This window comes from Mesocricetus auratus, unplaced genomic scaffold (genome assembly GCF_017639785.1).
Source record: "Mesocricetus auratus isolate SY011 unplaced genomic scaffold, BCM_Maur_2.0 Super-Scaffold_100008, whole genome shotgun sequence".
Lineage (NCBI taxonomy): Eukaryota > Metazoa > Chordata > Mammalia > Rodentia > Cricetidae > Mesocricetus > Mesocricetus auratus.
Genome location: NW_024429192.1, coordinates 56,314,472 through 56,342,405, shown reverse-complemented (window position 1 = coordinate 56,342,405; position 27,934 = coordinate 56,314,472). Strand labels below are relative to the sequence as shown.

Genomic DNA, 27,934 nt, shown 5'->3' with positions numbered 1-27,934 from the left:
GCTAATGACACTGAGGTTTGATTTTTTATTGAGTATCAAGAACAAATACATTCAAAACATCACACAAAGCTTCAAGTCACTTCTGAAATCCAGCGGGAGCCCTCTATGAGAGACGCTTCCTCTGGTGCTGGCTGGTTCCCAACTCAACCAGTTGAAACAGGTCCTGGAGCGTCAGTGAGCTCCTTTGGATGTTGCTTGTGGTTCTACCTAGAGCAGAGCCTCGGCTCCTCGCCCCGCCCCTCCCTCCAGGCCCCGCCCCGAGCATCGTCACGTGTCTGCCCCGCCCCGCGTGCAGTCTGTTGTCTTCCCGGGTTCTCCCCCCGAGTGTGACGAGATGGAGAACGCGGAGTCTGTTGCGCACGCCCAGGTAGCCAGGTCCGGACCCGAAGCAAAAACTTTAGCGCCAAGGAGGTCATGAGGCGCGGCGTTCGGCGGGCGCCTTCCCGGAAGCGGAAGCTTGGGGGGCGGGACAAGGGCGGTCGGGATGCCTTGGCGGTTAATTCTTTTTTTCTTACAGCTTCGTTTCCCTACGTCTGGGCGGCTCTGAAGCTGAGAGAAATGGTCAGGTCCGGATCTCGACCGGGCCAGGTGAGTCCTGTGGACCCGATGAGTCCACGGTGGGGTGGCGAGGGACTTAGGGAACTTAGGAAGGTGCTAGAAAAAATAAAACCAAAGACTGCAGCGTCTCTCAGAGCGGTCAGGACGTCGCTAGGTAAATGCTTTGTTTCAGGCGTCCAAACAGAGCACTGAGTTTGGTGTCAGGTCCCAGGTTCGAACCCTAGCCTTTATCACCGGTGCAGTAACTTCTCTTAGCTTTAGTTAATCCTTGCCCCCAGATCCAGCTTCTCGGCGCTACCACCAGAGCTTCTTTCTATCTTCCGATCTCTGTTGTTGGTGAAGTCTCCCAGTAAGTGCCCATACCAGCCCTACCGTTTGTTCTCAAATGCATGACTCTTGATGTAGTCTAGTAACTGCCCAAATTGCGACAGGGGACCCTGTGTCAAGGCAAATATTCTTTGGCTTGGAACAGAACTATTTTGGATCCTCTTCAGCCCCGCCCCCAGTCCAGCACACCTAAACTAGTTTTGGCCCTGCAGTGCCCTCTGGGTGTTTGCCACGCTCCCATGTCTTTTCACATTATAATAATTCCTGAGAATTCCATTTTCCATCTAGCCCTCAGCTCAAGAACTGTCTCTAGAATCTGTGTCTATGGCCCTCACATCTCCATTAGTTGGGTGTGCTTCAGGCCACCTTCTGTATCTTGTAATCAAATCCCTTCATGTTGGGCTCCTAGAGTATTCCATTCCTATCTTGGAGATTTAGAAAACACTTGACATATATGATAGATTAGGGTTTGGTTTTATTTCTCATCATTTATCAATATACCTATAATGTTGTCTTTCCTAATAATGTGAATTTTTCACTCTTTTTTCATGACCTGTCTTGAGACTTCTGTTTTGAATGGATGCATATTGCCAATAAGGAAATTAAAACCATGACATATTTTCTAACACAAAATGCATATTAGTGAGAGTGTTGTATATAGCCCTAATGGGAATATAAATAGTATAGCTGCTGTGAAAAATTGGATGAAGTTTCCTCAGAAAATAAGCCAAGCATGGACTGTAGTTCTACTACTTGAGGACCTGAGGCAGGAAGATGGTGAGTTTGAGGCCAACTTGAATAACAGTGAAATCTTGCTTCATAAAACCAAACTATTTAAAGTATAGCTAGTATGACCCTGCCAGCCCCACTACTAGGTATTCATTAAAAAAATTGAAATCAAGATTTTGGAGAGCTGTTTGCATTTTCTTTCATTGTTAAATTGTTCACAATAGTCAATACATAGAAACAACCTATATGTCTGCAAGTGAATGGGTAAAGAAATGAAGGGTTATATACTGCTAATGGAATATTATTCAGCCTTAACGTAATTCTGCCATATGCAATAGCAAATGTGAAGTTTGAGATGTTCTAAGTGGAAATAAGCTAATCCTAGAAGGACAGATAATGCATGACTATACTTACATGAAGTAAACAGATAGATGTACTCACATGTGGGGCCTGAAGTAGGACAGATACTGCATGACTGTACTTACATGTGGGAGCTGTAGAAGTCCAATACAGAAGCAGAGTAGAATGGTGACTGCAGAGGCTGGGCTGGGGAAAACATGGGGTCGCTATTCAATAGGTAATAAGTTTTAAATGTATCATATGAAATCTAGAAATCAGTGTACTGTTGTGCTTGTAGTTAATGAAGGGACAGTAACCCACTCAAGCATGTGATTGACAGGCCTTGTCCTTCTCTCTTATTCCTGCTGCCTTGCTAGAAACTGTTAGATTACCTTCCTAAAGGTAGCTACCAAGGTCTATTCCCATATTTGGCCACTTTCTCCTCCTGAGGCTGACTACCAAGGTGCAGCTGTCAAAGTATTGAAGTCCAGTAATCAAAAGCCCCTTTTGGCTGCTCTAATTAGCATGCCCAACCAAAACAAACCAACTCATCCTAAAGGGGGCTTCTCCTTGTACCTTTATAAACTGCCATTTTCCTATGTTCAACATCTGTGTCTCTATTCAAAGGTAGTCCTTTGTCCCCTTGGGACAAATAACCTTTTCCTCGTTCCCCTCCCCTTCTCTATCTCCTGTCTTTGTCTCTCATTCCCTGCCCTCTGTCCCTCTGGGGCATACAAGTCTCCTTGGTCTTGGTGGTCCTGAGCTGCTATTTTTCTTTTCAGTTAATTCTTTATTATGTTAAGGTAGATGAAGTATTAAATATTTTTGTAACAGTCTTTATAAAATATAAGAAACAGTTCAAAAATTCTGGGATTTGGTTAAAAATGATAAAGTATCCAACTTAGTGGAGCTTCCTCTGATTCTGGAATGATTTGACCATCAACTTTTTTGAGAAATGTGTTTATAAACCTGTTATTAAAAGCTTGCTAGTTGAAAGCATCACAAATGATAATTATCCATACTCAAAGTCTGTACAACTCAGTGAACTTCTATATAGTTAGGATAACCATTCTGAAGCTGTGAAGCTTCACACTGGATTTTATACTTTAACTATTAAATACATTTTTATGTACTTTTTCATCACCAAAAAATGAAAAATCCATGGCAAAGAACTAGAAAAGTAATTACTTTTATGTCCTCTTTCATAACTATGTCCATTTTCTACATTCAGTTTTTTTCTTGTTTCTTTTTCACTTTTTATATTGTATCCACCTATATATTGTTTACATATGAGCATCAGTGCATATGATAATGGATCATATATGATTGATTGACTAGAATAGAAATCAGTGTTTTCACATTAACCAATTAACAAGGAAGAAAGAAAGGTCCTGCCCTAGTTCTAATTTATTAGTTGAAATTAGCTAATAAATGTAGAGCAAATTGTATAGCTAAATAAATAAATCAGACAGGAACTGTAAATGGATGTTCAGACTACTAAGTGAAAGTTTGAAGACAGTCATTCATGCATTTCAGGGTATTTTACAAAACACTTAAATAGAAAAGCAAAATCATAGCCTTAATGATGAAAATCTGGCAGACACCATCTTAAATCCATTTCTATCACCAGTAACAGGACAAACAGTCATTTGCCTACTTGTATTGGAAGTGAAACATCTCTTGTATTCCTGCCAGAAGTGCATAACCTGAGTCTGATCCTGAGGAAACAGTCAATCCAAATGTTCAGGGCCATTATGCAAAATAACTAGCCTTTACTTTTTAAGTGTGTCAAAGCTATGGAAGATAATGACAGCCCAAGGAATTTGGATTTAAGGAGATTAAAGACCCATAGCAATTTAGTGCAACGTGTGATCCTGGACTGGATATGGACTGTTCTTTTGTCTCTATTTTCTATAAAGGACAATATTGGAATAAGTATAGTATGAATCAAGTCTATCTAGAGTAGATTATAATCTCAAAGTTTTCAACTTTTATGGATATATTAGGGAATTTTGTTCTTAAACATTTAGGAATATTATGATTGTAATTTATTTTGAAGTGGCAGACAAAAAATAATGGTTTCTGTTTTGAGATATATTTGTGTCAGGTAAAACACTGTTTTTATATGATGTTATAGATTCATGACACCTCCATCAGGTCCTAAGGGATCTCAAAAAATGTAACTCTTACCAATCCAGTTGTGTAAAAATTTATTCTCAATAACATTTTTAGAAGGGGCAAAAATGCAAACTGTGTGTGTGTGCGCGCGCGCACGCGCAGTGCAAATAGAGAAATGTAAACGTGCAAAGACTTGAATGAATGCCATCATTGAGTGGATCAAATAGTGGAATGAGGGGAGGATTGTGGGCTTTGATGCCTGGAAATTTTATTTTTCAGATACAAAGTTATTAAGAAATAAGTGTATATGATAGAAAGTTCAGCTATTGCCTGCTCTAGAAGTCTCTCTTATCTGCCTCTCTAGATACCTAGTTTTCCTGCCTGAAGACAGCTTTGTTGCACAGCTTCCAGGATGCTGGGTGCATGTAAAAGCAAATGAACATCTTTTCTGTAGAAAAGCTATCCCACCTATATGAGTTTCAAAATGCAGGCTTAAAATTGTTATTTGAGTTTTAAAAGAATGAGAAAATGAGATGGAGAAAAAAAGCAGAGTATGGTTTTCTTTTTCTTTTTTTTTCTTTTCTTTCTTTCTTTTTTTTTTTTTGTTTTTGTTTTTCTAGACAGGGTTTCTCTGTGTGGCCTTGGTTGTCTTGGAACTTGCTCTGTAGACCAGGTTGGTCTTGAACTCAGAGATCTGCTTGCCTTTGCCTCCTGAATGCTGGGATTAAAGGTATGAGCCGCCACCTTCCAGCAAGTCAGTTTTTAATGTGCTAGTTTTGTTGAGCCGTCAAAGATAGAGAATCTAACCAGACTATGAAGACCGTTTGTACTTTTTAGTGCATGTGGATGGGTGAGATCACCTCTGCATCTGTGTGTGGAGGTCAGGGATCAATTTTCTTTCTCTAATACTCTTCACCCTAACTTTTGGGAAAGGATCTCTGCCTGAGCCTGAAGCGCTCCACTGTTTTGGCTAGACTGGCTGGTCTGTGATCCCTGACAGAATCCAGGAGTCTCCATTCTCTACTCCATTGCTAGGGCCATAGGCAGGGGCGCTTTTGTGTAGTTCCCATGCTTGAGCTGCAGTCAGTTTACCCTCTGAGCTGTCTGCCTGGCTTTGTATATGCTGGACAAGTACTTTTCCACTGAAGTGCCTTCCCAACCCCTTTGGATTACATGTATTGGAGAATTTGGAGAGTTTAGAACATGCTCAAGGATTGATTATAGCCTTATATAATGGTAATAGGTCCTTTTGACTTAAAAATAATAAAAGTTTTCTTTACAGACAAAAGAAATAGCCGGGCGGTGGTGGCGCACGCCTTTAATCCCAGCACTCAGGAGGTAGAGGCAGGCGGATCTCTGTGAGTTCGAGGCGGGGCTGGACCAACAGCCTCCAAAACAATACAGAGAAACCCTGTCTCGTAAAAACCAAAAAAAAAAAAAAAAAAAAAAAAGACTGTTTGCTGTTGCATTGGATCGGGTCTCTTGGTGATTTTTAGGTTCAGAATTTGGGCACACTATGTTTCAGTTTGGCTGTATAAAAAAATATTTCAGGAATATCAGAAATGGCAATAATAGAGCAATAATTTTGTACCTACTGTAATACAATATATTATGTCATAGGTGATATCTTCAGGAAGGCACCCAGGATCTAAGTTAACACATGGAAAGAAAGGGTGAGTAATTCTCAAAGTTTCTAAGTTCAGGAACTCTTAGATAAATTTTCAGGTCTTAGGGCTTGACTGTATTTTGCATACCCCAAGAAAATGAGTGGGCTCTGCCTCCACAAGTAGTTGGGTGTTACGTAGATTATAAATCATTAGTGATTGAGTCCAACTCACTAGTAATACATCAGTGTCATGCTGAGGAAAGAAAAGCACTTCCTGTGGAGTTCTTTAACCAAGAGTAAGTCCAGATTTGAATTCTCTCCAACATGCCCCCTGTGTCTCCTTCCTCTATTTTATGAATCTGAATCTTTGCCTGCCTGAGGCTCTCATTTGAACATGTCCCTTTGTCTGTCTGTTATCTATGTCTGTATATAAATACAGAGGGCTTTGCTCTGAATTTCTTGGACCGCAGACAACATTGTTTATCAGCCAGTATCCATAATGGTTGCTTCCAACCTTTAAGAGGTAGATTTGAGGAAGCTGTTTTCAACTTCTGTGTTGGCTGCTTTCAGCGAATGATGCACAGGCATGGGTCAGGGGCATGAAAGAGGACCTAAGATTGTAGCTGTGCATTAGCTTAGGTTGTAAAAGTTGATTACACTGGAAATCCAACGCTGTTAGGTTGAGTGTTACATTGCTCTTTTTTTTTTTTCCTTTTTTGAGACAGGGTTTCTCTATTGTTTTGGAGGCTGTCCTGGAACTCGCTCTGTAGACCAGGCTGGCCTCGAACTCACAGAGATCCACCTGCCTCTGCTTCCCGAGTGCTGGGATTAAGGGCGTGTGCCACCAACACCAGCTATACATTGTTCTCTTAAAGGCAGGTTAAACATACAGGCTGAACACACAGTAGGACAGCAGTTTTAGTCTTATGTGACCTCAAAGTATATTATTCATTTTGACTGTGAGATCCAGCGAAAGTTTCAGTCTCTTAGAATGTAAGAGATGTTCTCAGAATATTGTGTCACCACCTGGGCCATACCACCCTGGGTGAGTGATTTTAGTGTCTAGTAGTCTTAACAATCTCCACAGTGTCCTATTTACTTCATGTACGGTTAGATGAGATTTTTCTCTAATCTTTACTGGAAAGGAAATGATTACTTACATATTTTGAGAAAAAGATACTTGCAATTTTTTTAAAGGGTATCAACTTTTTTTTTCTAGGACCCACCCAAGAAATATAACACATTTAAGTGCAGTTTCTACCTGTCCTGCTTATTCTGATTCGGAAAGTCAGGTAATGGATACAATAAGTCAAGTGAATGGATACAATATACTATTTTTGTTAAACCTCAGGTTAAAGCTAAGAAGTGGGACTATGGCCCAAAGGTAAAGTATGGTTTTCACTGAGGAAGTATTTAGGCTGTTGCTTGAAGACATGTTCTCTACCAATAGTAAATTGCTTATAAAGAAATGTATTTGAGCAGGAGGTGGTGGTGCACGTCCTTAATCCTAGAATTTGGGAGGCAGAAGCAGACAGATCTCTGGTTCAAGGCCAACCTGGTCTACAGAGTGAGTTCAGGACAGCCAGGGCTGCACAGAGAAACCTGTCTTGAAAGACTGAAAAAGAAAAAAAAGGAAAAGAAATGCATTTGAAGTGGCATAGTGTATTTTATCTCTAACAGCCTTCTTCTTCTAGACAGAGACCGTGCATGGACTTGATGGCTGTGCTTCTTTGCTGCGGGACATTTTGAAAAATGAAGACCCAGGTTCTATTTTTAATGTTCTTTGCTGATCACCTTTTATCAGTGAACTAGTTCTTTTCAATGTTTACAGACATTGGATTTTATTGTTACAGGCTCAGATATGGTACATTTGGAAAATAGATGCAGCACCAGACCTTTAGAAAGCAAAAACTTCAGAGCTAAAAAGAAAGGACCTGGAAAACATACTCCTTCAGTGGTCCGAAAAGAAATATGTAAGCATTTTTCCTATATTTAAAGTGTGTGTGTGTGTGTGTGTGTGTGTGTGTGTGTGTGTGTGTATGTGTGTATGTGCACGCATGCAGAAATATGCACATTAGTGTGGTTGTGTAACCATTGCATACACGTGGTATCTGTCTCTCCTTGTCCACTCCCTACCTTTATTTTGAGGCATTGTCTCTCACTGAACCTGAAGCTTGTGGATCTGACTAGGCCTACTGGCAGTGAGCTTCGTGGATCCCTCTTTCCCTGCCTCCCCAGAGCTTAGGTTAAGGACTGTGCTATCAGCCCTTGCCAGTCTGGGATCCAGACTCAGGTTCTTGTGTTTGAACCGCAGGCACTTTACTGACTGAGCAACCTTTCTAACCCCTAGGCTGAAATTTTAACAATTTTGAAAATTGATATTATCCAATTATAAAAGAATTTTGGAATAATTTTAATGTATAAATCTACTCTTTCAACTATAAATTATATTTAGTCTAAATAGAGATGAAGTGTTTCTGATGACTGTTTAGCATCTGGTGTAAGGTGTACTTTGTGTAAACTATATACTGGATTTTGAAGATTTACTACAAAAAGTGTTTTGTTCTGGGCATTACACATTGAAATGTTAGTATTCTGGCTACATTTACTTATTTATTTTTGTGGTGTTGGAAATCAAATCCAAGGCTTTTTATGTGCTAGGCAAGAAGTATACTATTGAACTGAAGCCCCAACTCTGGTTACACTTAAGTAAAACATGAAAAGTAAGTCATTCTTTTAACTTTTTAGTGTGACTACTTAAAATTTTAAATTACTTATATTGCTTACATTATGTTACAGTTGGACAGTATCAGTCTTAACTAGGTTAGCACCATATAGCCAGTTGTGTTTTTAGAAACAGCATTTAATTTTATTTTGTAACTAAAGCTTTGTTAGAACCTACTGTTCATATGTTTTCCATGGCTGCTTTTATGCGGAGTGGTGATACTGAGTAGCTGTGCAGGAGACCATTTAGCTCAGTCCTTTAATGTCTCTGGCCTCTAAAGATTGAAAGAAGCTTGTAGGGAGGTTTGGGTTTTGTTTTGTTCTGTTTTGGTTTTTTTGGCACACTTGTTTGGAGTTTGTTAATTTATGTTGGATAGTGACATCTGCTGGCAGAGACAGAGAATGTGTAGCTCAGCTAGATAAAAGACTGCAGAAAGAAGAAGGAGGGCTAATGACTGGAGAACTTGAGCCTGTGAACATGAAATCAGAATTCCTCAGGTTAGACAGTTCTTAAGGAACAAAAGGAAGTCTAAAAAGAAAGGCCTAGAACTTAAAGAGAGGACAAGGTTGTGTGCTCTGTGGTTACGGACTATAATCTCCTGTTTTTCACTTTAGACTTCAAAGTTAAAATATTTTTAGAGGATATTTTTCTATTTTATTATAAAATTGTATTTTCGATAAAAACTGATACTTTATGGGAAATTATTAGCTAGTTTTGTTGTAGTTCATCTGATAGAGAAGATCCATTATTGCTATGGGTTTTAATCATCTCAGAGGGATCATGTTTAGATAGCAAGGTTTACTAATATGAAATATCTACTTATCTGGCTAATTTGAAGCTAGTTGATGATATAACATGTTGAGTTTTTTTACTATGTACCACATGTTGTTCTAAGAAGTTGCCAAATGTTATTTACATCTCAAGAATCTTGAGGTTGGTGATTTTTATTTGCATTTTACTCTCTGTAACAATGAGATTACATTAAAGTAGAAAAAGACAAGTACAATATTATTGATTCACTTTAACTGAGAGGGCTCCATCAGATAAGGAGTTCCCAGGCAAACAGTCAGTTTTTTATAATGTGTGACCAGTGTTGGGGATGGAGTTAAAGAATGACAGGGAAATTGAAGGAGTAAGTAGGGAACCTCGGTGTGAGGTAGTGATTGGTAATATTAAGCAAACTCACTCTTCCACTCTCAAAATTACAGAATACACCAGCCTTTCCTAAGGTTTCCATCTAGTAATGAAACATTAGGGAGGTGGAGGAGACTAATGATTATCCTTACCCCCCCCATCCCTGCCTTCAAGGTCTGTCTTATCTTAGAATTCTGTCAGGCTTCTAAAGTGTGGTCCTAAATTCACATTCACCTTCTAGTAGGGTTTCCCATACCCTCAGTGATGCCTATCAGAATTTAAAGATTCATTTTCTAAACATCAAACTACTCACATTGTTAAAATGCATATTGTGATTGTTTAATCATTGGAGGGACGCTCCAAATCAATCAGTTGATTTTTCTGTTCCCCTCATTAGATCTCTCTAGTTTTCTTGGACGTTGTCCCTGAAGATCCCATTTGGTGTAGGAGCTTTCCATAGCCATTTCAGTGGGACAGTGTGAGCCTTGTGCTCTTGAGGGTTGGATTGGAGCAAACAGCATGTTCTTTTGATCTTTAGAAAATGATCTTTGTCTCCTTGTGGGTCTTATATAACATGTTCCTCCATGTTCAGGCATTGCTTGTAACTGTCTTTTCTAGCAGTACATACAAGATTGCTGGTTTTGAAGACTTACTGCTGTGATAGTCTCCTGCATAGCGGGCAACAGACAGAGTTTGGACTTCTTCCCAGGAAAGATGAGGACAGGGCCTGCAAAAGCTGCACCTGCCTTCTGTGGTGCTTGGGTCTGTTAGGTGACTGTCCATGCAGATGCAGCAGGTACATTCTTTCTGCAAGACTGGGATGTCTGAATTCATTTTTGTAAGGACTTTGTCATCTCACCTATGCTTCCTGCAGAAGTAACAATATTATGTCAGAGTAGGAGTCAGGCCTCAATATCTCCAGCTAGCCCCAAGTCCACTCTGCTGAAGAAGCTGTATTTTAATCATTCTTTTAACCATTTTTCTAATAAGAAAGAGGAGGTAAATGAAGGTTAGGCAAATCCTCAAGCTAGTAAGTGGACATTTTAGTATATTTCCTTTAGTAGTCATAAAATGCTTATGTCGTGGAAATGGAATTGTGTCAAGATTGTTTGTGTCTTTTGTAGGTGCCACTCCAAGCTATTTTTTAAAGTCTATTTTGTATCCTGATAACTTATGATCTACTCTCATTTCTATTAATGCTATTTAGCAAACATTTGGGGAGGTGGGACCTTATTAGACAGGGAAATAGAATCTAGATTTTTTATACTAGTTACAGAACAGGGCTGTATCAAAAACTTTTTCATTCTTTAGCTTATTAATACCAGGCTTATACTTTGCACATACACTAGTGTGGGTTTTAATAATGAAGTGTAAGAAACAGCCCTGCCTAGAGAAGCTAGAGTTACAGAGGGCAAAGACAATAAGAAATAAGTGACACAGGCCAATATATATATGTATGATATATGATTTAAGTAAAAGGTTTGTGCTCTGGGATGGTAAAGAGCAGTTTAGAAAAAGCCTTTTAAAAAGGGATACAAATAGGAAAGGAACACACACACTTGTATGCAGTGGACAGAGAACAGCCTTGAGCTGAGACAGAACCTTTCATTGGCCGGGAACTTACCAACTAGGGTGGGCTGCTTGACCAGCAAGCCCTAGGGATCTGTCTGTCACTGCCTCCCCAGAGCTGGATAACAAGGATGTCACCATACCCTCCCTGCTCCCATTTTTAAAAGAAGGATTCTGGAGATCAAGCACAAAAAGAAAGACAGACAGAAAGAAAGAAAGAGAGAAAGAAAGAAAGAAAGAAAGAAAGAAAGAGAGAAAGAAAGAGCTTTCTGGAAGAGGAGCACACACATAAGTCTTGGTGAGGGGACTGCAATGGCAGAGATACTCCATCACAAGAATGTTATAGGAAGGCGAGCAAGGCTTCCTAGGTTCTATGCTGGCCTAGAGTGATGAAACATTCAGGTTTTGAGGGAAGAAGAGTTAAGAAAGTAGAAGATTGTTTCTTCATGCTTTCTGATTGTCACTGTTCTTACTGGTTGATCTCCTTTCCTCCTCCTCCCTACTTCTTTTCCTCCTCCTTCTCCCTTTCCCTTCTTCCTTCTCCCCCTCCTTCTTCCTCTTCTTCCTTCTTATGAAAACATAGAAAGTTATAGTGTCCCTTCTTTCCTATTCTGTTTCCCACTGAGAAGACCTGGACAAGGGACTGGGTGAGAGGCTTATTGAACTTCCATAATAATACAGTATCTATAACAGGTGTTATAACTGAAGGGAGATTTTTTTCAAGTAGCATTTAATGGAGATTTTAAGAAAATTAATCTGAATTTTGACTGGGGAAAGGAAACTTAATTCATTAAATACTATAAGCAGGTGATCAGTTGAACTACATCTGAGAGTCTTTTTTTTTTCCCCCAAGATATTAGGGTAAAAGTTGCTAAGGACTCATATTTAAGAACCTACTTCCTTTTTCCACATTAGTATCTTCAGAAAATAAGAAATGGCTATCTAATGAAGCTTCTACTGGAAGTGAAAGAGACACATCAGACCTAGCCCAGAATTGGTCATTACAAGACCATTACAGAATGTACTCACCGATAATATACCAAGCCCTCTGTGAGCATGTGCAGACTCAAATGTCACTGATGAATACATTGGCTTCAAAAAATGCCCCCAGTGGAATGCCTACTGCGTGTCATACTGTATCTGGTTTAGGTTAGTATGATATTTGAATTTCGAATGTAAGCCATGATTCTTTGTTATAAGCACTATAAAATGTGACTGATGCCTATGCTTTTTGTTTTTTGTTTTTTACTTCTTTTTAGAATCTCAGGCAACACCACATTCTGGTTATGGCTGCTCCACTTCCACTTCAGTCTGGTCACCTCAGCAGCCGTCCTGCCCTCTAATGGTTCACTCTGTGGGTATAGCTTGTATACTAATCAAGTCATAGCTTGCTTTTAGAAATGGTAATTTTAGCAGTGGAATATTGAATTTACTGATCAAATGTTCTAGGATGTAAAACCAATTTTATGTATTTTTTGCATTAGCAAAGTTTTACCTATTAAGAACAATAGGTGTTATTAAGAAGCAATCATAAGAAAGAAGAAATCAAGCCCAGCTAGCACCCTGATGAAGTGTGTTTTCACACATCTGTACATGTAATTTGCTGTTTCTTAAGTGATTTTTCTTTTTAAAATGAGAGCTATACTTTTATACATTTATATGTTCCCTTTTTTCACTTAATACATTAATACGACTATTTTCTTTCATTTGTTTGTTTGCTCATTTGTATTTTGAGATAGCGTTTCTCTGAGTAATAGCCTTGGCTGTTCTGGATCTTGCTTTGTAGACCAGGCTGGCCTTGAATTCACAGAGATCCGCTTGCTTCTGCCTCCTAAATTCTGGAATTAGAGGTGTGTGCCACCACTCCTGGCTGACTATGTTTTTTTAAATACATGCTCTTTAAGTAGTTAAAGCTGTGTTCTGTGGGTATTTTTCTTTTAAGATAAATGTCGTTGAGCTAAGTTGTATAATAAAATCAATAGTCTCTGATTTGATATTGAACTAACAGCTAGTTTTATTACTGTAGCATGTTCATATAATTCTGTATACACACATCCGTTTTTATTTCTGTGGTACTAAAAATTGAACCCAGCACCTTACACATGCTAGACAAGCACACATCCCTAACTGAATGTATCATTCTTAAAGTTGTGAACATATGGGTTTTTTAATAAAATATTTTTTATTATTTGTGGAGATTGTACCTGCACATTTGTCTGCAGCACCCTGCATGATTGCATTGGATTCCCTGGAACTTGAGCTAAAGAAGGTTGTGAGCAGCCATGTGGATTTTGGGACCTGAACCCAGGTTCTCTGCAAGAGTAGCAAGTACTCTTAACCGATGAGCTGTCTCTCTAGCCTCTTAGCTTACTTCTTATAACGTTTCTCAAAATGAAAATATTTGTTTCAGTCCAAATGTGGACTAATTTTTTGATGCCTTTAAAGCATGTATGGTATTTGTAAACAGTCTATTTTCATCATGGCCTTATAATGTTCCCATGTTGCAGAGAGAGCTACTTAAGCTCTAAAAAATTAGTCTTTGTTGTGCAGTGGAGAAATCTAGCTTGCTTGTAAGACAAGATATCACAAAATTGATTTTTAATAGTAGAAAATTATTTTCTAATATTATTGATTTGTGTTTTTATAGTCTACAAATGATTGTTCATACTTTTGAAGGTTTTTTTTTTCTTCTTGCTTAGGAAGTTCAGACTGATAGTGATAACCATCTTGGATCACAAGATCAAACAAGCTCTGTGAACTGCCCTGATGTTCCCAGGAATTCAGTTAATGTTCATCCTGGAATTCCGTGTGGCCTTCCCCACATTGACAAAGCAGCTGTTCCAACGCCTCGGCAGCTGAGTCTTGCTAATTGGATTCTGCCACAACAAAGAGCTCCTAAGGAAGCAGACCTACCAAAGTGTTTCCAAACACATATGTCTCTGTTTCCAGCTCATGGAAAAGACGCTCTCTCGGACAGTCAGGCACACCAAAGCCCCACTCAGTTACAGCCAGCCTTCTTGGCCACTAATGAAGAAAAATGCGCCAGAGAACAAATTGGAGAGGCCACAAGCGAAGGAAAATATTTAAGCATGCATGTGCAAGATGCAAAAATAGCCAAGAATGTACAGCAGGCAGAAAATGTGAGCCGCACTGCCGAAACAGTCAGAATTGCCAAGTGCTTGTTGGGAGAGCTCAAGGTCCTGGTCGCAGAACAAGGTAGATAAGTTTTCAAACTTTTCTGTAATGTAGTATAGTGCTTAATAACAGTGTTATGTTTTCTAGCTGTCATTCAAATGACAGTAATTGATAGGAGTGTCTGACGTTTTTCCTAATCCAGTAAGGAAAAGAGTTCTGTCTGTTGTTTCTTGAGACAGGGTCTCATGTAGTCTTAAGATGGCTTCCAACTTGCTCTGTAACTGATGATGATGTTGGACGCTTAGTCTTCCTCCACTGCCTGTGTGCTGGGGTCACGGCTGCTGGGGTTCCAGGCCTGGAACACTTCTTTCCTGTGGACTTGACATGTATTGCGGAATAGCAAGCACTTGCAAGTGTGTATTCATTCTATTTGATGTAGACAAGCTTGAAAAGATCCAGTACAAAGAATCCATAGAAAGAAAATTATAGTAGTGAGATGACTATTTTTCTGTTTAACAGAGATGCAAATTTACTTCTATTATTTAAGAACTAACTGTTAAATAGTTCAACAGATTTCACTTTGCATAGTAACCCATGCCACTTACTGGCCTTTTTATGTTTAGTATTTTTCTCTTTTACCAATAAAATGTCTTTGAGCCACTTTTATGTTTTCATTATGTATACATTTTTCTAAAGTAGTGCATTTTGCTTGGAATGAATTACAAATACTCAGAGCCTTGAGTAGAAAGCACAGTTAATTGATTGTAGAACTGACAGAATAGTTGCCATTTATACAGGCTGACATATATATACAGAATTCTAAAGTCCTTGAAAATACAGCACAGTTAAGAGGTAGATTAAGTTGCTAAAATTGTTATGTTTCCAGAGCTTCAGATTAGACAAGATTTTTTTTTCCTGTTTTTTGTTTGAGCTAGAGACTCACTGTATAGCTCTGGCTGGCCCAGAACTTGCTGTGTAGACCCAGACTAGACTTGAACTTACAGAAACCTACTTGCTGTCTCCCAAGTACGCCACCATACTTGGCTCTTTTTCCTCTTTTAACCAAATATTTAATCAAGATATCAATAATGATAGTAATAGCACCAGTGTTAGAAGTCTTTAATATTCACCATGGCCAGCAATGTGCTGTATTTCACATGGGTGACCTCACCCGAGTCTCACAGCAGTCTGATAATGGGCTCCACTTTAAGGAAGGAAATTGGGTTTTGGATAACAGTATCTCATTCTAATCTCACTAATCCAATGACAGACTGCTTTTTAGCTCTGTTTAACTATGAAGAAGCGTAGGCTTCAAGAGTGAAGTAATTGAAATGTTGGCCAAAGTATAATAAATAAAAAAATCTCAATTAAAGAGGAAGAAGGACTTAAAATCAAGAGATTTAATGTGCAGTATGGTGACTGACTGTAGTAAATAACAATGTAATTTTCAATTGCTAAGAGATTAGGTTGCCAGTCTTCTCACCACAAAAAGTTAATATATGAGGCAGTGCATGTCTATTAACTCAGTTTAGCTTTTGTAGTATACATACACAATTTGAAACATTTATATACAATAAATCATGCATTTGCTTCCCATTTCACTTAACTGAAAAAAATCGCTAAGATTGTGATTTAAGCTTCATCTTTCCTTACTCAATGTAACTTCTGTAGATTGTTCTGAGTAAGCAAATACATACAATAGGATAAAGGCAAATAGAATTTGTATAATACTCATGAATAATGAAGTTGAAATCTATAATGTATCTGTTTATCTATAAAGACTTTTAATAACACATGCTAATCGTCTTGTCAATTTAAAGCACTGATTTAACTAAACTGTCTTTTACAGAGGACTCAGAAGTTGAGAGATTGGTAGCAGAATTAGAGGCATGCATATCTGGACTTTTAACAGTGAGTGGCCACGCAAATATAGAAGTTGAAATAGCACTGGCCCTACAGCCACTGAGGAGTGAGAATGCTCAGTTGCGAAGGTAAGACATGCTCTTTCAATATTGTTGTCTAGAGGTAAAGGTGCCCCATGGCCAGAGCACAGATGCCAAAGAGATAGCTAGGACTCCATAAGGAAAGCAGATTACAGCTTTCTGATATTTATTCCTTTCCTTTCTCATCTTCCAAAGATTTCTACATTCTTCAACTTTTCAGTACTTCTGCCTACTAGGATACATTTTCTACCACCTGTTTTATCCTTGGCGTCACTTGTCAGCATGTACCTAGGAAAATGTAGCTGCTTCATGTAGTTTCTGTGTTAATCTAAGTTAGTTTAAAATAACAAACATCTAAGTCAAAGAAAAGGTGTATTCTTTCTTTCTCCTAGAATATCATGGGTCACCGAAGGCTCTTTTTCATCCTGACTCAGAATCTGGGATTCCTTTTACTTTATGAAGCCACTGTCTCAGTATATTTTACAGGGGACTGGTTGGGGATAAAGAGTGTGAATATACTAATCTTACATGTTTTCGACCAGAAGTAATCATCTCACTGTCCTTAACATTTTGTAGTTTAAAATCTAAAACCAGTCAAATGCTCCCTCCTAATACAAATGCCTGGAGCATATGGTCAGGGAAGAGAACCTTATGGGGGAGCTGAGTGCTTGTAGCCCTGCCACACTGAGACATAGAACAAAGTTTATTTGAATTCCTATATACTTTTTCTTTTTAGTCATACTAACTTAATGGGATTATATTCATAATTTGTTTAAGAAAGATGGAAACCAGTGAGGTAATGTTGAAATGTAGAGGAAATCACCCGTCTATTATCGGTATTGTTTTAACTCTGAATGTTTCTGGAATGACCACTAAAGCTTATAGTCTAGGATCTGTTGGTGTACTTTGCACGGGAGTTTGTTTTCAGATGCTTCTGCAGCTCTGCATTAAGCATGTGCCCTGACAGTGTCACCAGCAGGCTAGATGGGACTTGCAGGGACCTACAAGAAACCTGAAAACTGTAAAGAAGAATTCCTAGTTGGAGAGTAATTTATAGTCATGGGTCTGTAGCCTACAGAGATGACATCTAGTGAGACTTACTTGCTTAGGATAGTCAAGAGATCATTTATGGATAGTTGCTGCATTTAGTAATACTGTCATACTGTCATCAGTCCTGATTTGAGGGATTCCCATAACAGTATTAATCTTTCAAAATTAAAATCAAGAATAAGTAATATCGAATGTATAGCAGCTACTCGTAACATTTATTGAATGTTTGTCATGTTCTGGGCTATTTCTCTTTATATGTGTTGTCACTTGAGTCCTCCTAGTAGCTCTATGAAGTATTGTGCCATTTTCAATTAGAGGGGAGGAAACCAAGGCACAGAAAGGTTATGTCATTTGCTAAAATTTGTATGCTTAGTAATTGAGGGAATCAAGATTTAACTCCAAGATGATTTGATTTTAGAACACCAGATTTTAGCTATGGGCTTATTTTTGCAGAGCAAAAGAATAATACTAATAAATGCCTACTATTTAAAAGAGTGATAATCAAATAATCGAGTTCTTAAGCATACAAGAACCTAGTCTGAGAATATTATCATTTTAGCATTGTCACCATGGAAATGTCATTGTTCTCATTTCCATTCATCAAAGCATTTTAGAATTGCTGTAGGAGTTCATTTGTAAACTATTCATGAAAAGGAAGCTTACTCTTTAATTTGTCACTAGTTGTTTTTAATTTTTATAAGGGTAACTTAGAAAAATTAACTGATATCCACTTCTTTAGAATTGACAATAGAGATTTTTAGTTGTCTGTCCTTAGGGGAAAAAGACTGTATAACATTCTCTTGCCACTGTTACTTACTTGACCTTTTACAGGATAAAATTTCTGACAAATGAATAATTTGTTAGAGTTCCTTAGACTAGACTGAGACTTCCAGTAGCGATGGGGAATTTTATGCTATTTTGTAATCTTTATTTGGAAGGAATCATTCATAAATCTCATTATAAATAATAGCTAGAATTGGTAGACTTATTTAGAAGTAATTTTCATTTTTATCTTTGTAGATATTTGTAAACTACATGTTTTTAACTAGAAAATGGATCATTTCCCTTCCCACCCAACCCCCACACAACTTGAAGTGTATTGCCATCTTGTGGCAAAAAGAAAAACTGCTAGGTGCATTGCTTGTATGGCATTTTGAAATGTTTAGCTCTTATGGGATATTTGTTTGTTTTTTGTTTTTGTTTGTTTTTCAAGACAGGGTTTCTCTGTATTGTTTTGGAGGCTGTCCTAGAACTCGCTCTGTAGACCAGGCTGGACTCGAACTCACGGAGATCCGCCTGCCTCTGCCTCCCAAGTGCTGGGATTAAAGGCGTGCTCCATTTATTCTTCCTGTTCCCAACCCACAAGATATCTAATCTGTAATGCTTTGTTGAATTTAACTATAGAAGCCCCTAAAGATCCTGGATGGAGGTTCAGAGTAGACTATCTCATATTATAACCATCAATCTAGAGAGTACCTTAATATTTATAAGATGACTTGGAATTTATGATCATAGACTCAAATATAAGCTAATTAGAGTCCAGACAGAGCACAACAGTTTGAGAGCAAATGGGCAGAGTTGAGGCTGCCATTAAGATGTTTGTCTTGTCTTTTTGTTTCTTTTTCAAGACATGGTTTCTGTGTAGCCCTGGCTGTCCTGGAACTTGCTCTGTAGACCAGGCTGGCCTCGAACTCACAGAGAGGCCCTGCCTCCCAAGTGCTGGGATTAAAGCCGTGCACTGCTATCTCCTGACTTGTCTTCTTGACAGATAGTAGAATAGTACTTCCAGATGGGACCTCCTAGAGAAGAATGCATTTGTCTGATTGTCCCCTTCCACACTGTATTTTATAGTTAGGAGAGGTGGTTTGAGAGCGAGTGAGTTAAAATTTAGATTTATTCTGTTGTATGGAGAAATGAGTAAGTCAGAACTTAAGAACAAGATCCAAGCCAGAAATGTAGATTTGGGAATTTGAACACTTTTACAGAGCTTTGACCATGGGTCTGTCCTTGTAGGCACTGGAGAAGATGGTGGCTAAATGCAAGTAATTTGTTTTTAGTATCTGACTGATGAATTCACCAAGCAGATATAGACCAGGAACACAAGATTAATTGTGGGGAATTACAGCTATACAAGGACAGAGCAAAAGAAAAACAGCCATGAAAAACGCTAGGGAGAAACAATAAGGAAAGTAACAAGAAAACTAAGATACAAGCCACAGACAGAAAAGATGATAGGAGAGAATGCATGTAACATTCAGAGAAAGGAGCAGCAAGGACGAAGATGGGTCTAGAGTAGACTTCTTTTTGTGTGTGATTGTGTGTGTATTGTGTGTTGTGTGTTTTGTTTTTTGTTTTTTTCAAGACAGGGTTTCTCTATGTAACAGCCCTGGCTGTCCTGGAACTCACTCTGTAGACCAGGCTGGCCTCAAACTCACAGAGATCCACCTGCCTCTGCCTCCAGTGCTGGAACTAAAGGTGTGCACCACCAACACCAGGCTTTAGAATAGACTTCTTAAGACAAAAATCACCCCCTCCCATGCAGTGAGTCATGAACAATGTCCCATAGTTTGTAGTTGGCTCTCTGGTGGGGGGTGCAGGGGACAGGACACAATGCTCTGCACAGGGATACTTGTGTAGACCAGACAAAGATGTTGAGTGCCTTCCTCTGTGACTCTTTATCTTAGATGGGACTAGAGTTGAACCAGAAGACTGCTGTTTTGCTAGGCTGGCTGGCTAGTGAGCTCGTCTCCACCTCCAAGTCCTGGGGCTAAGATCATGCACAACCATACCCAGCTAACTCCCACATACTTACCCAACAAGCTCTCACCTACCTACTGAACCACCCCCGGGCCTGTCATACCATATTTTAAGGACAAATGAGAAAGTATCATACTTAGAGGACAAGGGTGGCCATGGAAGGCTTGTAACGAGTGATAGAAAGTGCACCTTGGCTAATGTTTCAGAAGAGAAGAACCTGAATTAGCAGCATGCAAAAAGATTGTGAAAAACATACAAACATTCTCCCATATATGTACCTGCTAGTTTTCTGGAAAATACCAGTAGAGGCTTTCTGTTTTATGTTCTTGGTCATCACTCTGTGCTGCCCTTTCCAGATCTGCATGTTTTGTTATTGAAGGGAACCCTTTAGAAAAAAAAAAAATCAGTGTTTTGTCTACCTCTCATTATTTCCCCCCTTTTTTTTTTTTTTTGTTTTTTTCAAGACTGGGTTCCTCTGTATTGTTTTGCAGGCTGTCCTGGAACTTGCTCTGTAGACCTGGCTGGCCTCGTACTCACAGAGATTTTCCTGCCTCTGCCTCCCAAGTGCTGGGATTAAAGCCATGCGCCACTAACGCCTGGCTTACTTTTTACTTTCTGGTGTGTCACGGAGGTTTGTTTTGTTTTTTCCAGTAGTGCATATTGAACACAAAACCTTGCACATGCCTCGCAAGTGCTGTATCACTGAATGTTCCCAAGTCCTTTTTGGTGACCTTTCTGTGTCAGTGTATATATATATATATCTTATTCTTTTTCAATATCTATATTTCATCATCTGCATGAACCTTAACTAGTATCATTTTCTTGTCAAATATTACAATATATATCTATGTTTTACATGCTTTTGCATATATATTGCTATTTCTCAGAGTAAATAACCTATAGGTAAAACTAGCTTGTGTGGGAGATGGGGAGAGGGCTTAGTGTTTACTGCTGTTGCTGAAGACCCAAGTTGGCTACCCAGGACCCACATGACAGTTATAGCCATCTGTAACTCCAATTCCAGGGATCTGACACCCTCTCTTTGCCTCATTGGTGCTAGGCATACATGTGGTACACAGACATGCAGGCAAAACACCCATGCATATAAAATGAAATTAATCTTAAAAACTGTCAAAAATGACATATATTTTATAGCTTGGATGTTGCCAAGCTACCATCCAAATGGTTACGATAAACTCCCACAGACTGAGAAAATTTCCCTAAACTGTCACTAATGAAGAGCTATTTATTTTCCTTTTTAAAAAATTTGTATGTTTTTTAGTCTGTGTGTGTTCTGTACATTCATGTATATGTGTACATGTGGAGACCAGTGGCGATGCCCAGCTTCTCATGTGGGCACTAGAAATCCAAACCCAGGCCCTTTATTTCTGTGGTAAGCCATCCTTTACCTCAAGCTAAGCATTTTTTAAATGCTCATAAATCATTTAGCTTTCTTAGATGAATTGCTTATTCTTTTTCCAGGACTTCAATTCTAAAACAAGCTTCTTAATTTGATGGTTGTTGGATTTTAAATTTTGCCTAAAGATGCCTTCCTTAGTTAAAGGTTATTTATATTTCCTTACAAAATTTGTGTTGGTGGTTTGTGTTACTGATATATTTTGTGTTCTTAACTCTTTAATCTAGCCAGAATTAATACTTGTGAATGGTTTTTGGCAAGAGTACTATCATTTTAGATTCAGTAACTAAATCAAATTCTTCAGTTCAGAAAGTTTCCAATTCTGGAAAGACACTAAATACCAGAGAGTTTATGCTTTGTCATGATCATATTTACATATTCTTGTTTGTGAAGCAGGTACATATCATGAAGGCAGAGTTGATACCAACATCTACTAATTAAATTACTGAAAGCATAGATTTATATGTTCCAACCTTGTTAATGTATCACAGGCATGAAGCAGAAATATGTCTGGTAGTTGGCACCTGCAGGTATTCTAATTGACAGAAATTAGTTATTTTAAAAGGTAATCTACCATAGTAAAGTACTGTATATGTGTATATATACATGCATATGTATTATTTTGAAAGGAGATATGAAGCAAAGATAAGGAAAACAAAGGAACCAGTGGGGCATGGTGGGGCATGAGTATTGTCCCAGCACTTCAATGACTGAGGTAGGAGTATCTGAAGTTCAGGCCACCATGAGCTACAATGCTGAGTTACAGGTCAGTGTTGGAACTTGGGGGCAGATTTGATGTCCTGAATAATTCTACAACTATCTGTCCTAAGTCTGGTGATGTGGACCTGTAGTCCAGCTGCTCAAGATACCGAGGCCGGAAGATTACAGGTTCAAGGCTAGTCTTGGAACTTTGATTGAGAGTGAATATATATGGATCTGGATATAAATATAAATATAAATATCCAGATCCATATATATGGCTATAAAAGGCAATTGTTTGGGCAGGGGATGTTGGTTTGGGGTTTGAGATGGACTGGTGATGATAGTGTTGTTTGTCTTTTCTGGTAGATTTATTTATTTTTGATAGTATATCAGGTGAATATTATAGCAGACTTTCTTTTGAGCCACTAGCCAGTTCCCAGACTGTGACAGGGAAGACTTACTATTTATAAATGCTCAGCTCTTATTTTAATGCTTTTCTTTAGCCACGTTTTGCCTCTAGGCTTTTTACCTTTCTTTCTGTATATCTTACTTTCCTGCTGTCTCCATGGCTGACTGGCTGGCAGCTGCTTAGTTTTGGGGCCCAGGTGTGTCCCCTCTCTTTCTCCCTTGTTCTCTTCTTTTGCCTAGATTTCTCCTCCTTATTCTGTCTGCCCACCAGCCCCGCCTATCCCTCTCCTTCCTAGTTATTGGCTGTCCAGCTTTTTGTTAGACCAATCAGGTGTCTTAGACAAGCAAGATGAAACAAATACAACACATCTTTGCATTGTTAACAAAGACAGCAGAAACAAATGTAACACATCTTTACATAGTTAAATATTCCAGGATAATATACTGTAAAGTGGGCTTAGGATTCTTATAGATCTTCATTATTTCCTTTAGGCAACTAAGAATTTTGAATCAGCGCCTCAGAGAAGAAGAGAAAACTCCAAAGGCACCTGGTAACCTTGAATGTGCGTAAAAGAACTTTAAGGATTGAACCTGATGTCCTTGCCACTCTGGAAATGTTGGTGCAGGCTTGTACTCTCAGTTCCTTTGTCTAAGTGGGAGTAACTGTATTATAGTTTTAAACAGTTATTGGGTATTCTTGTAATCCCAGTATTTGTGAGGCAGGAGGATTTCCACAAGTTTGAGGCCAGCTTGGGCGACATCAAGTACTACCCCAGCCAGAAGTGTATGCAGTAAAACCTATCTATTTGGGTATTTTCAGCCTTTCCCACAATGTGAACAATAGTAAAATGAAAATCTTTGTTCTAGTGTCTGTGCACATACATATACATTTTGCAGGATAGGTTTCTAGAATTACTAAACCAAAATGTATATATAGCTGCTGTTTTGACAGATATTGTCAAATGACTTTTATTTTTTTCTGTTGTTTTCTTCTAAATGGGGCTCAGGCTACCCTTAGACTTCTAGGCTCAATTATCCTCCCTCCTTCCTCAGTCACTGGAACTACAAGGTTAATACCAAATTGTCTTAATGGATCACAGAGCTTCATAGAGAAAGAAAGAGTGTAAGAACAGAGCAAACTGAAATCAGCAAGAAAGGACACCAAATCATATACAAAGGCAGGCCCATCAGAATAACAGAAGATTTGTCAACTGAAACATCAAATGCCAGGAGGGTCTGGAAAGAGAAATTTCAGGTTCTGAAGAATAGCATTGCCAACATAGACGACTTATGAAAAAAATTATCTCATAATTGAGAATTGTTTGGTGGCATCTTTGGCATTTTGTGGAGCTTAAGATACTTTGCATGTGTATTATTCATTTGTTTTTAAGGTTAAAAAAAACCCTTATGACTAAAATATCAATTGGAAAAAAGACATTACTCCTGCCATTTAATTTTTTAAAAATATATTTAGTATTTATATAGCATTGTTTGTACATTGTTATTATTGAAGGAAATCAGTGAAGTTAGGAGCTTTTATTTTTCTAAAACCAGGTATTTTTTTAGATGTGTTTTAAAATTCGGAAACAACTGTTTGATGTTTATTTTATAGTGCTTTCCCTTCAGTCGTTGAATATGTCACTGCAAAATCAACTACAAGAGTCACTGAAGAGCCAGGAGTTACTACAGAGTAAAAATGAAGAACTCTTAAAAGTGATAGAAAACCAGAGAGATGAAAACAAAAAATTTACAACTATGTTTAAAGACAAAGAGCAAACTCTTCTTCAGAATAAACAGCAGTTTGACATTGAGATGACAAGGGTAAAAATTGGTGTGTATTTGAACTGTAGATATAGTCTTTGCTTCTAAAGTGGTAAGGGAGCTGAAGGGGCCTTTGTTGTTTGCTTTAGAATTGGAGGACGCCTTGGCCAATGAGAAGAACTCTCGGTTTAAATTAGAGACTGCAGAAAAGGAAAATCAGATACTGGGAATAACACTACGCCAGCGTGATGCTGAGGTTGCTCGACTTAGAGAACTAACCAGGTAAACTCACTTCCTGTGGGTAACCCAAGCCTTTTATTAGATGTCTTTATAAACGTCAAAACCACACGGACCTCCTTTCTTCCTCATCCCCCCCTTAGGAACTCCCCCCCCCTTTTTTTCTTTTAATTTCTAATGCTTTGTTCTATTTTACATTAGAGATTCCAGACTTATCTAAAGGCTTTTTTAAACCATGGGGTTGTAGATTATGGGTAACCAGTTGGCTCCGACAAAAAACTGGACACTGTATAGTGAAGTAGTTAGGCTTCCAGGCTCTGAGACCAAAGAGACCTGCATGGATTCTCCTCTGTGCTACATATTAGCTGAGTCATTCTGTGCACATTATTTAATCCCTCTAAACCTCAGTTATAAAGTTGACATGAATAGAGTTGTCAGGGGAACCACAAAATAACTCATGATGTGCATCTGACGTGCTAAGTCGTCCTACCATATAATATTGGGTAGGTCATTTAACCTCTTTGACTTTTTGTTTTTCATTTCATCATTGAGGGATTTGGTCACAGGCCTTAAAATGTCTTCAATCTTTACTCAGTCTCTTCCCAAATAAATAAATAAATATATCTTACTTTTTATACTTTTATAGAAACCTTACAAAAATCAGTTTCCTTTTGAGACATTTGGTAATCTTTGGATTCTCAACTACTTTTAAACATTTCAGAGTAGTCAGTAATTATAGGTGTAAAATCCAGTAGACCTGACTATTCTTTTAATGATTCTGGAAGCTCATTGTTCCAGATGATCATTTTGAATTATAAACTTTTTGAGGAATAGATGTCCATTATATATAAATTATGTGTTATATATACTCTGAATAGTTTTATGAAAATACTTAATATAGTAATTCTGCTTTACTTTAGCATACCACTTACTAGGCTGATTTTTAACTAAGAGGTTCAGTTTGCAATGTTGCTCAAGAATAAAGTATTTCTATACCATAAAGAAAAAAAATTATGAGCTTTTACTTTTTGTGTGGTAGTAGATTGATATAAATCAAGATCTTTTTTAAACCATGGTTATTTTAATTTTCTGTTGTCAAAGCCTTCCAACACTAATTTTCATTCTTAAGTCCTTCTTTTAAAGGGTAGAAATATTAGAAATGAGCTAAAGACTTGGGTAAGACAAATAGTAATTACTGTACAACATTCTTCTCGGCAGAACTTTACAGAATAGTATGACGAAGCTGCTCTCAGATCTCAGTGTGGACACTGCCCGCTGCAAGATGGGGAGTAACCTCACCAAGTCACTTCTGAATATTTATGATCAACAGCTTCAACAGGACCCAACCCCTCCTCACACTTCCATAATGAGCTACCTAAATAAACTGGAGACAAATCACAGCTTTGCACATTCAGAGCTCCTCACAAATGAGGAAGCCACAGAGCCACACAAACTGTGTGAAAAGGTGCTACCCTCACAGGGTCCTCCACAGAGTGACACTAGGGCAGTGAATGGGGGGTCTGCACCTGGAATGGCTTCTGCTGCTTTAGTAGAGGATTCAGATACAGAATGTGAAACTATTGCTTCAATAGAACATGAGTGTAACGTGGACAGTACACTTTACATTCCTTTTGCAAGAAGCACTTCTAAAAAGCATTCACCACTTTCTGAGAGACTGTCTCCCCAGCCAATGAAAAGTGTTGCTACAACACAGCTAGCCAGCGTCAATGCACTTTCCTCTAAAAGAGAACATAGACTGTGTGCACCACAAGTTTGTTCTTCACTAAACGAAGCAGAAGATGTGCCTGGGAGTCTTTCCAGAACATCTGACACAGAGGACATGCAGCTCCTCAGGAGAATAAAGGAAGCAATTGGTAAGATCCCTGCTGCTGCTCCTGCAGGTACTGAACACCCAAAGGAACAGGCCACACATGGGCCATCAGCTTGTCGCTGCCCTGGTGTTCCTGTGGCAGGTAACATTGTCAGTGATGTCAGCTTTCTGAATTCGGACTTGATGTCAGACTGGAGCATCTCCTCTTTTTCGACATTCACGTCTCATGATGAACAAGACTTCAGAAATGGCCTGGCAGCCTTGGATGCCAACATTGCTCGACTCCAGAAATCCTTAAGGACTGTGAGTTTGGAAGAAAACTGATTGAGTGCATTTTGTTAAAAGTAGAATTTGTCTACATTCATAGTATATTTTAGGTTTCCTTACAGAGAAGTTTTATACTATTAATTATGTACGAAATAATAAATGGAATAAATTTACTGTTAGAATATTTTAACACCTGAAGCCTTACAAACAAATTTTCTTAAGAAATTAATGATTGCTAGGAGAAAAAAGTTGTAGCTAGCTAAGCAAGTGTTGTGCTTCACTATTTCACAGAGAGTCTTCACTGCTGGGTCAGTGCTGCAGGTACCGAGGACTCTGGCCGTCTGAAGGACGGGATTAAAGGTGTGCACCATCACCACCAGGCTTCTTGTTTATATCTTAATGACAGTGTGCTTGTATGTTTTAGGCTATGCTGTGGACGACATGCATTAACATGTCAGAGAGAGAAAGGTACCAGTGTACCTATTTCATATCATACAATTAGTTGGTCCAAGGAAATATATGTGATACTTAAATCTTTGGCATTTTATTTATATTTGTCCTGAATGTACATTTTAACACCTTTCAAAAATAAAGTCAGACTGATAAGGTAATGCTAACAACTGAGTTTTACCTTAATAATTTTGGTTTTTAGTAAGAATTATTTAGATTTTTCTTACTGTCTTTGAGAAAATGATAGTTGCAAATCTCAGCATTAGTGATAATTCTGCCTTTGTGGCCCAATTTTCCCCATTGTTAGCAGCCCTTTGTCTTGCCATGTAGCCCAAGATGACCTCAAACTTTAGATCTTCCTGCCACAGCCTCCTGGTGCTGCAATTACTTTACAGGTGTGCAATGCATACACCAGCACTTATTAACCACCTGCTGTCACCTCTTCCTGTATAAACATTTTAACTCTTGGAAGCTAGGTCTTGTGCTGCTGGTAACTCTTAGTACAAGTCACCTAATTTGTTACTTGAAGCATTCTGCTGGTTCCAAGATTTTCCTCCTGCTGTATTTTCATAGTTCTACAACCTCCGAAGGACCAGGATAGTATTTTTTTTGTTTTGTTTTGTTTGGTTTGGTTTTTACGAGACAGAGTTTCTCTGTATTGTTTTGGAGGCCATCGGTCCAGCCCTGCCTCGAACTCATAGAGATCCGCCTGCCTCTGCCTCCCGAGTGCTGGGACCATGATAGTATTTAATATATCCAGACTTTAGAGAGGTTTTTTTTGTTATGAATGTATTAAACTGATTTGTAAAATATTTTCATAGACTTGTTCGTTAACATTTAAAATATGATTGCTTCCAGTATTCATATGTTA

The 27,934-nt window shown here is 38.5% G+C and overlaps 1 protein-coding gene across 5 annotated transcripts; it reads left to right on the top strand.

Moving 5' to 3' along the window:
- The first annotated feature begins 287 nt into the window (after nt 1-287).
- On the top strand, nt 288-27,230 carry Ccdc14 (coiled-coil domain containing 14). 5 transcript variants are annotated; one of them, XM_040750866.1, is made up of 14 exons: nt 288-367; nt 518-588; nt 5,692-5,744; nt 6,897-6,969; nt 7,372-7,441; nt 7,531-7,650; nt 12,021-12,254; nt 12,365-12,459; nt 13,805-14,321; nt 16,090-16,231; nt 23,010-23,080; nt 24,130-24,348; nt 24,428-24,560; nt 25,734-27,230. In XM_040750866.1, the coding sequence occupies exons 2-14, from the start codon at nt 559-561 to the stop codon at nt 26,668-26,670; spliced, it is 2,694 nt and encodes an 897-aa protein (XP_040606800.1). In that variant the 5' UTR covers nt 288-367; nt 518-558; the 3' UTR covers nt 26,671-27,230. The 5 variants fall into 5 exon arrangements, with proteins under 5 accessions (XP_040606800.1, XP_040606799.1, XP_040606801.1 ...); XM_040750865.1 differs by lacking the exon at nt 288-367 and having other exon boundaries at nt 463-588; XM_040750867.1 differs by lacking the exons at nt 288-367; nt 6,897-6,969 and having other exon boundaries at nt 531-588.
- Nucleotides 27,231-27,934: the final 704 nt, after the last annotated feature.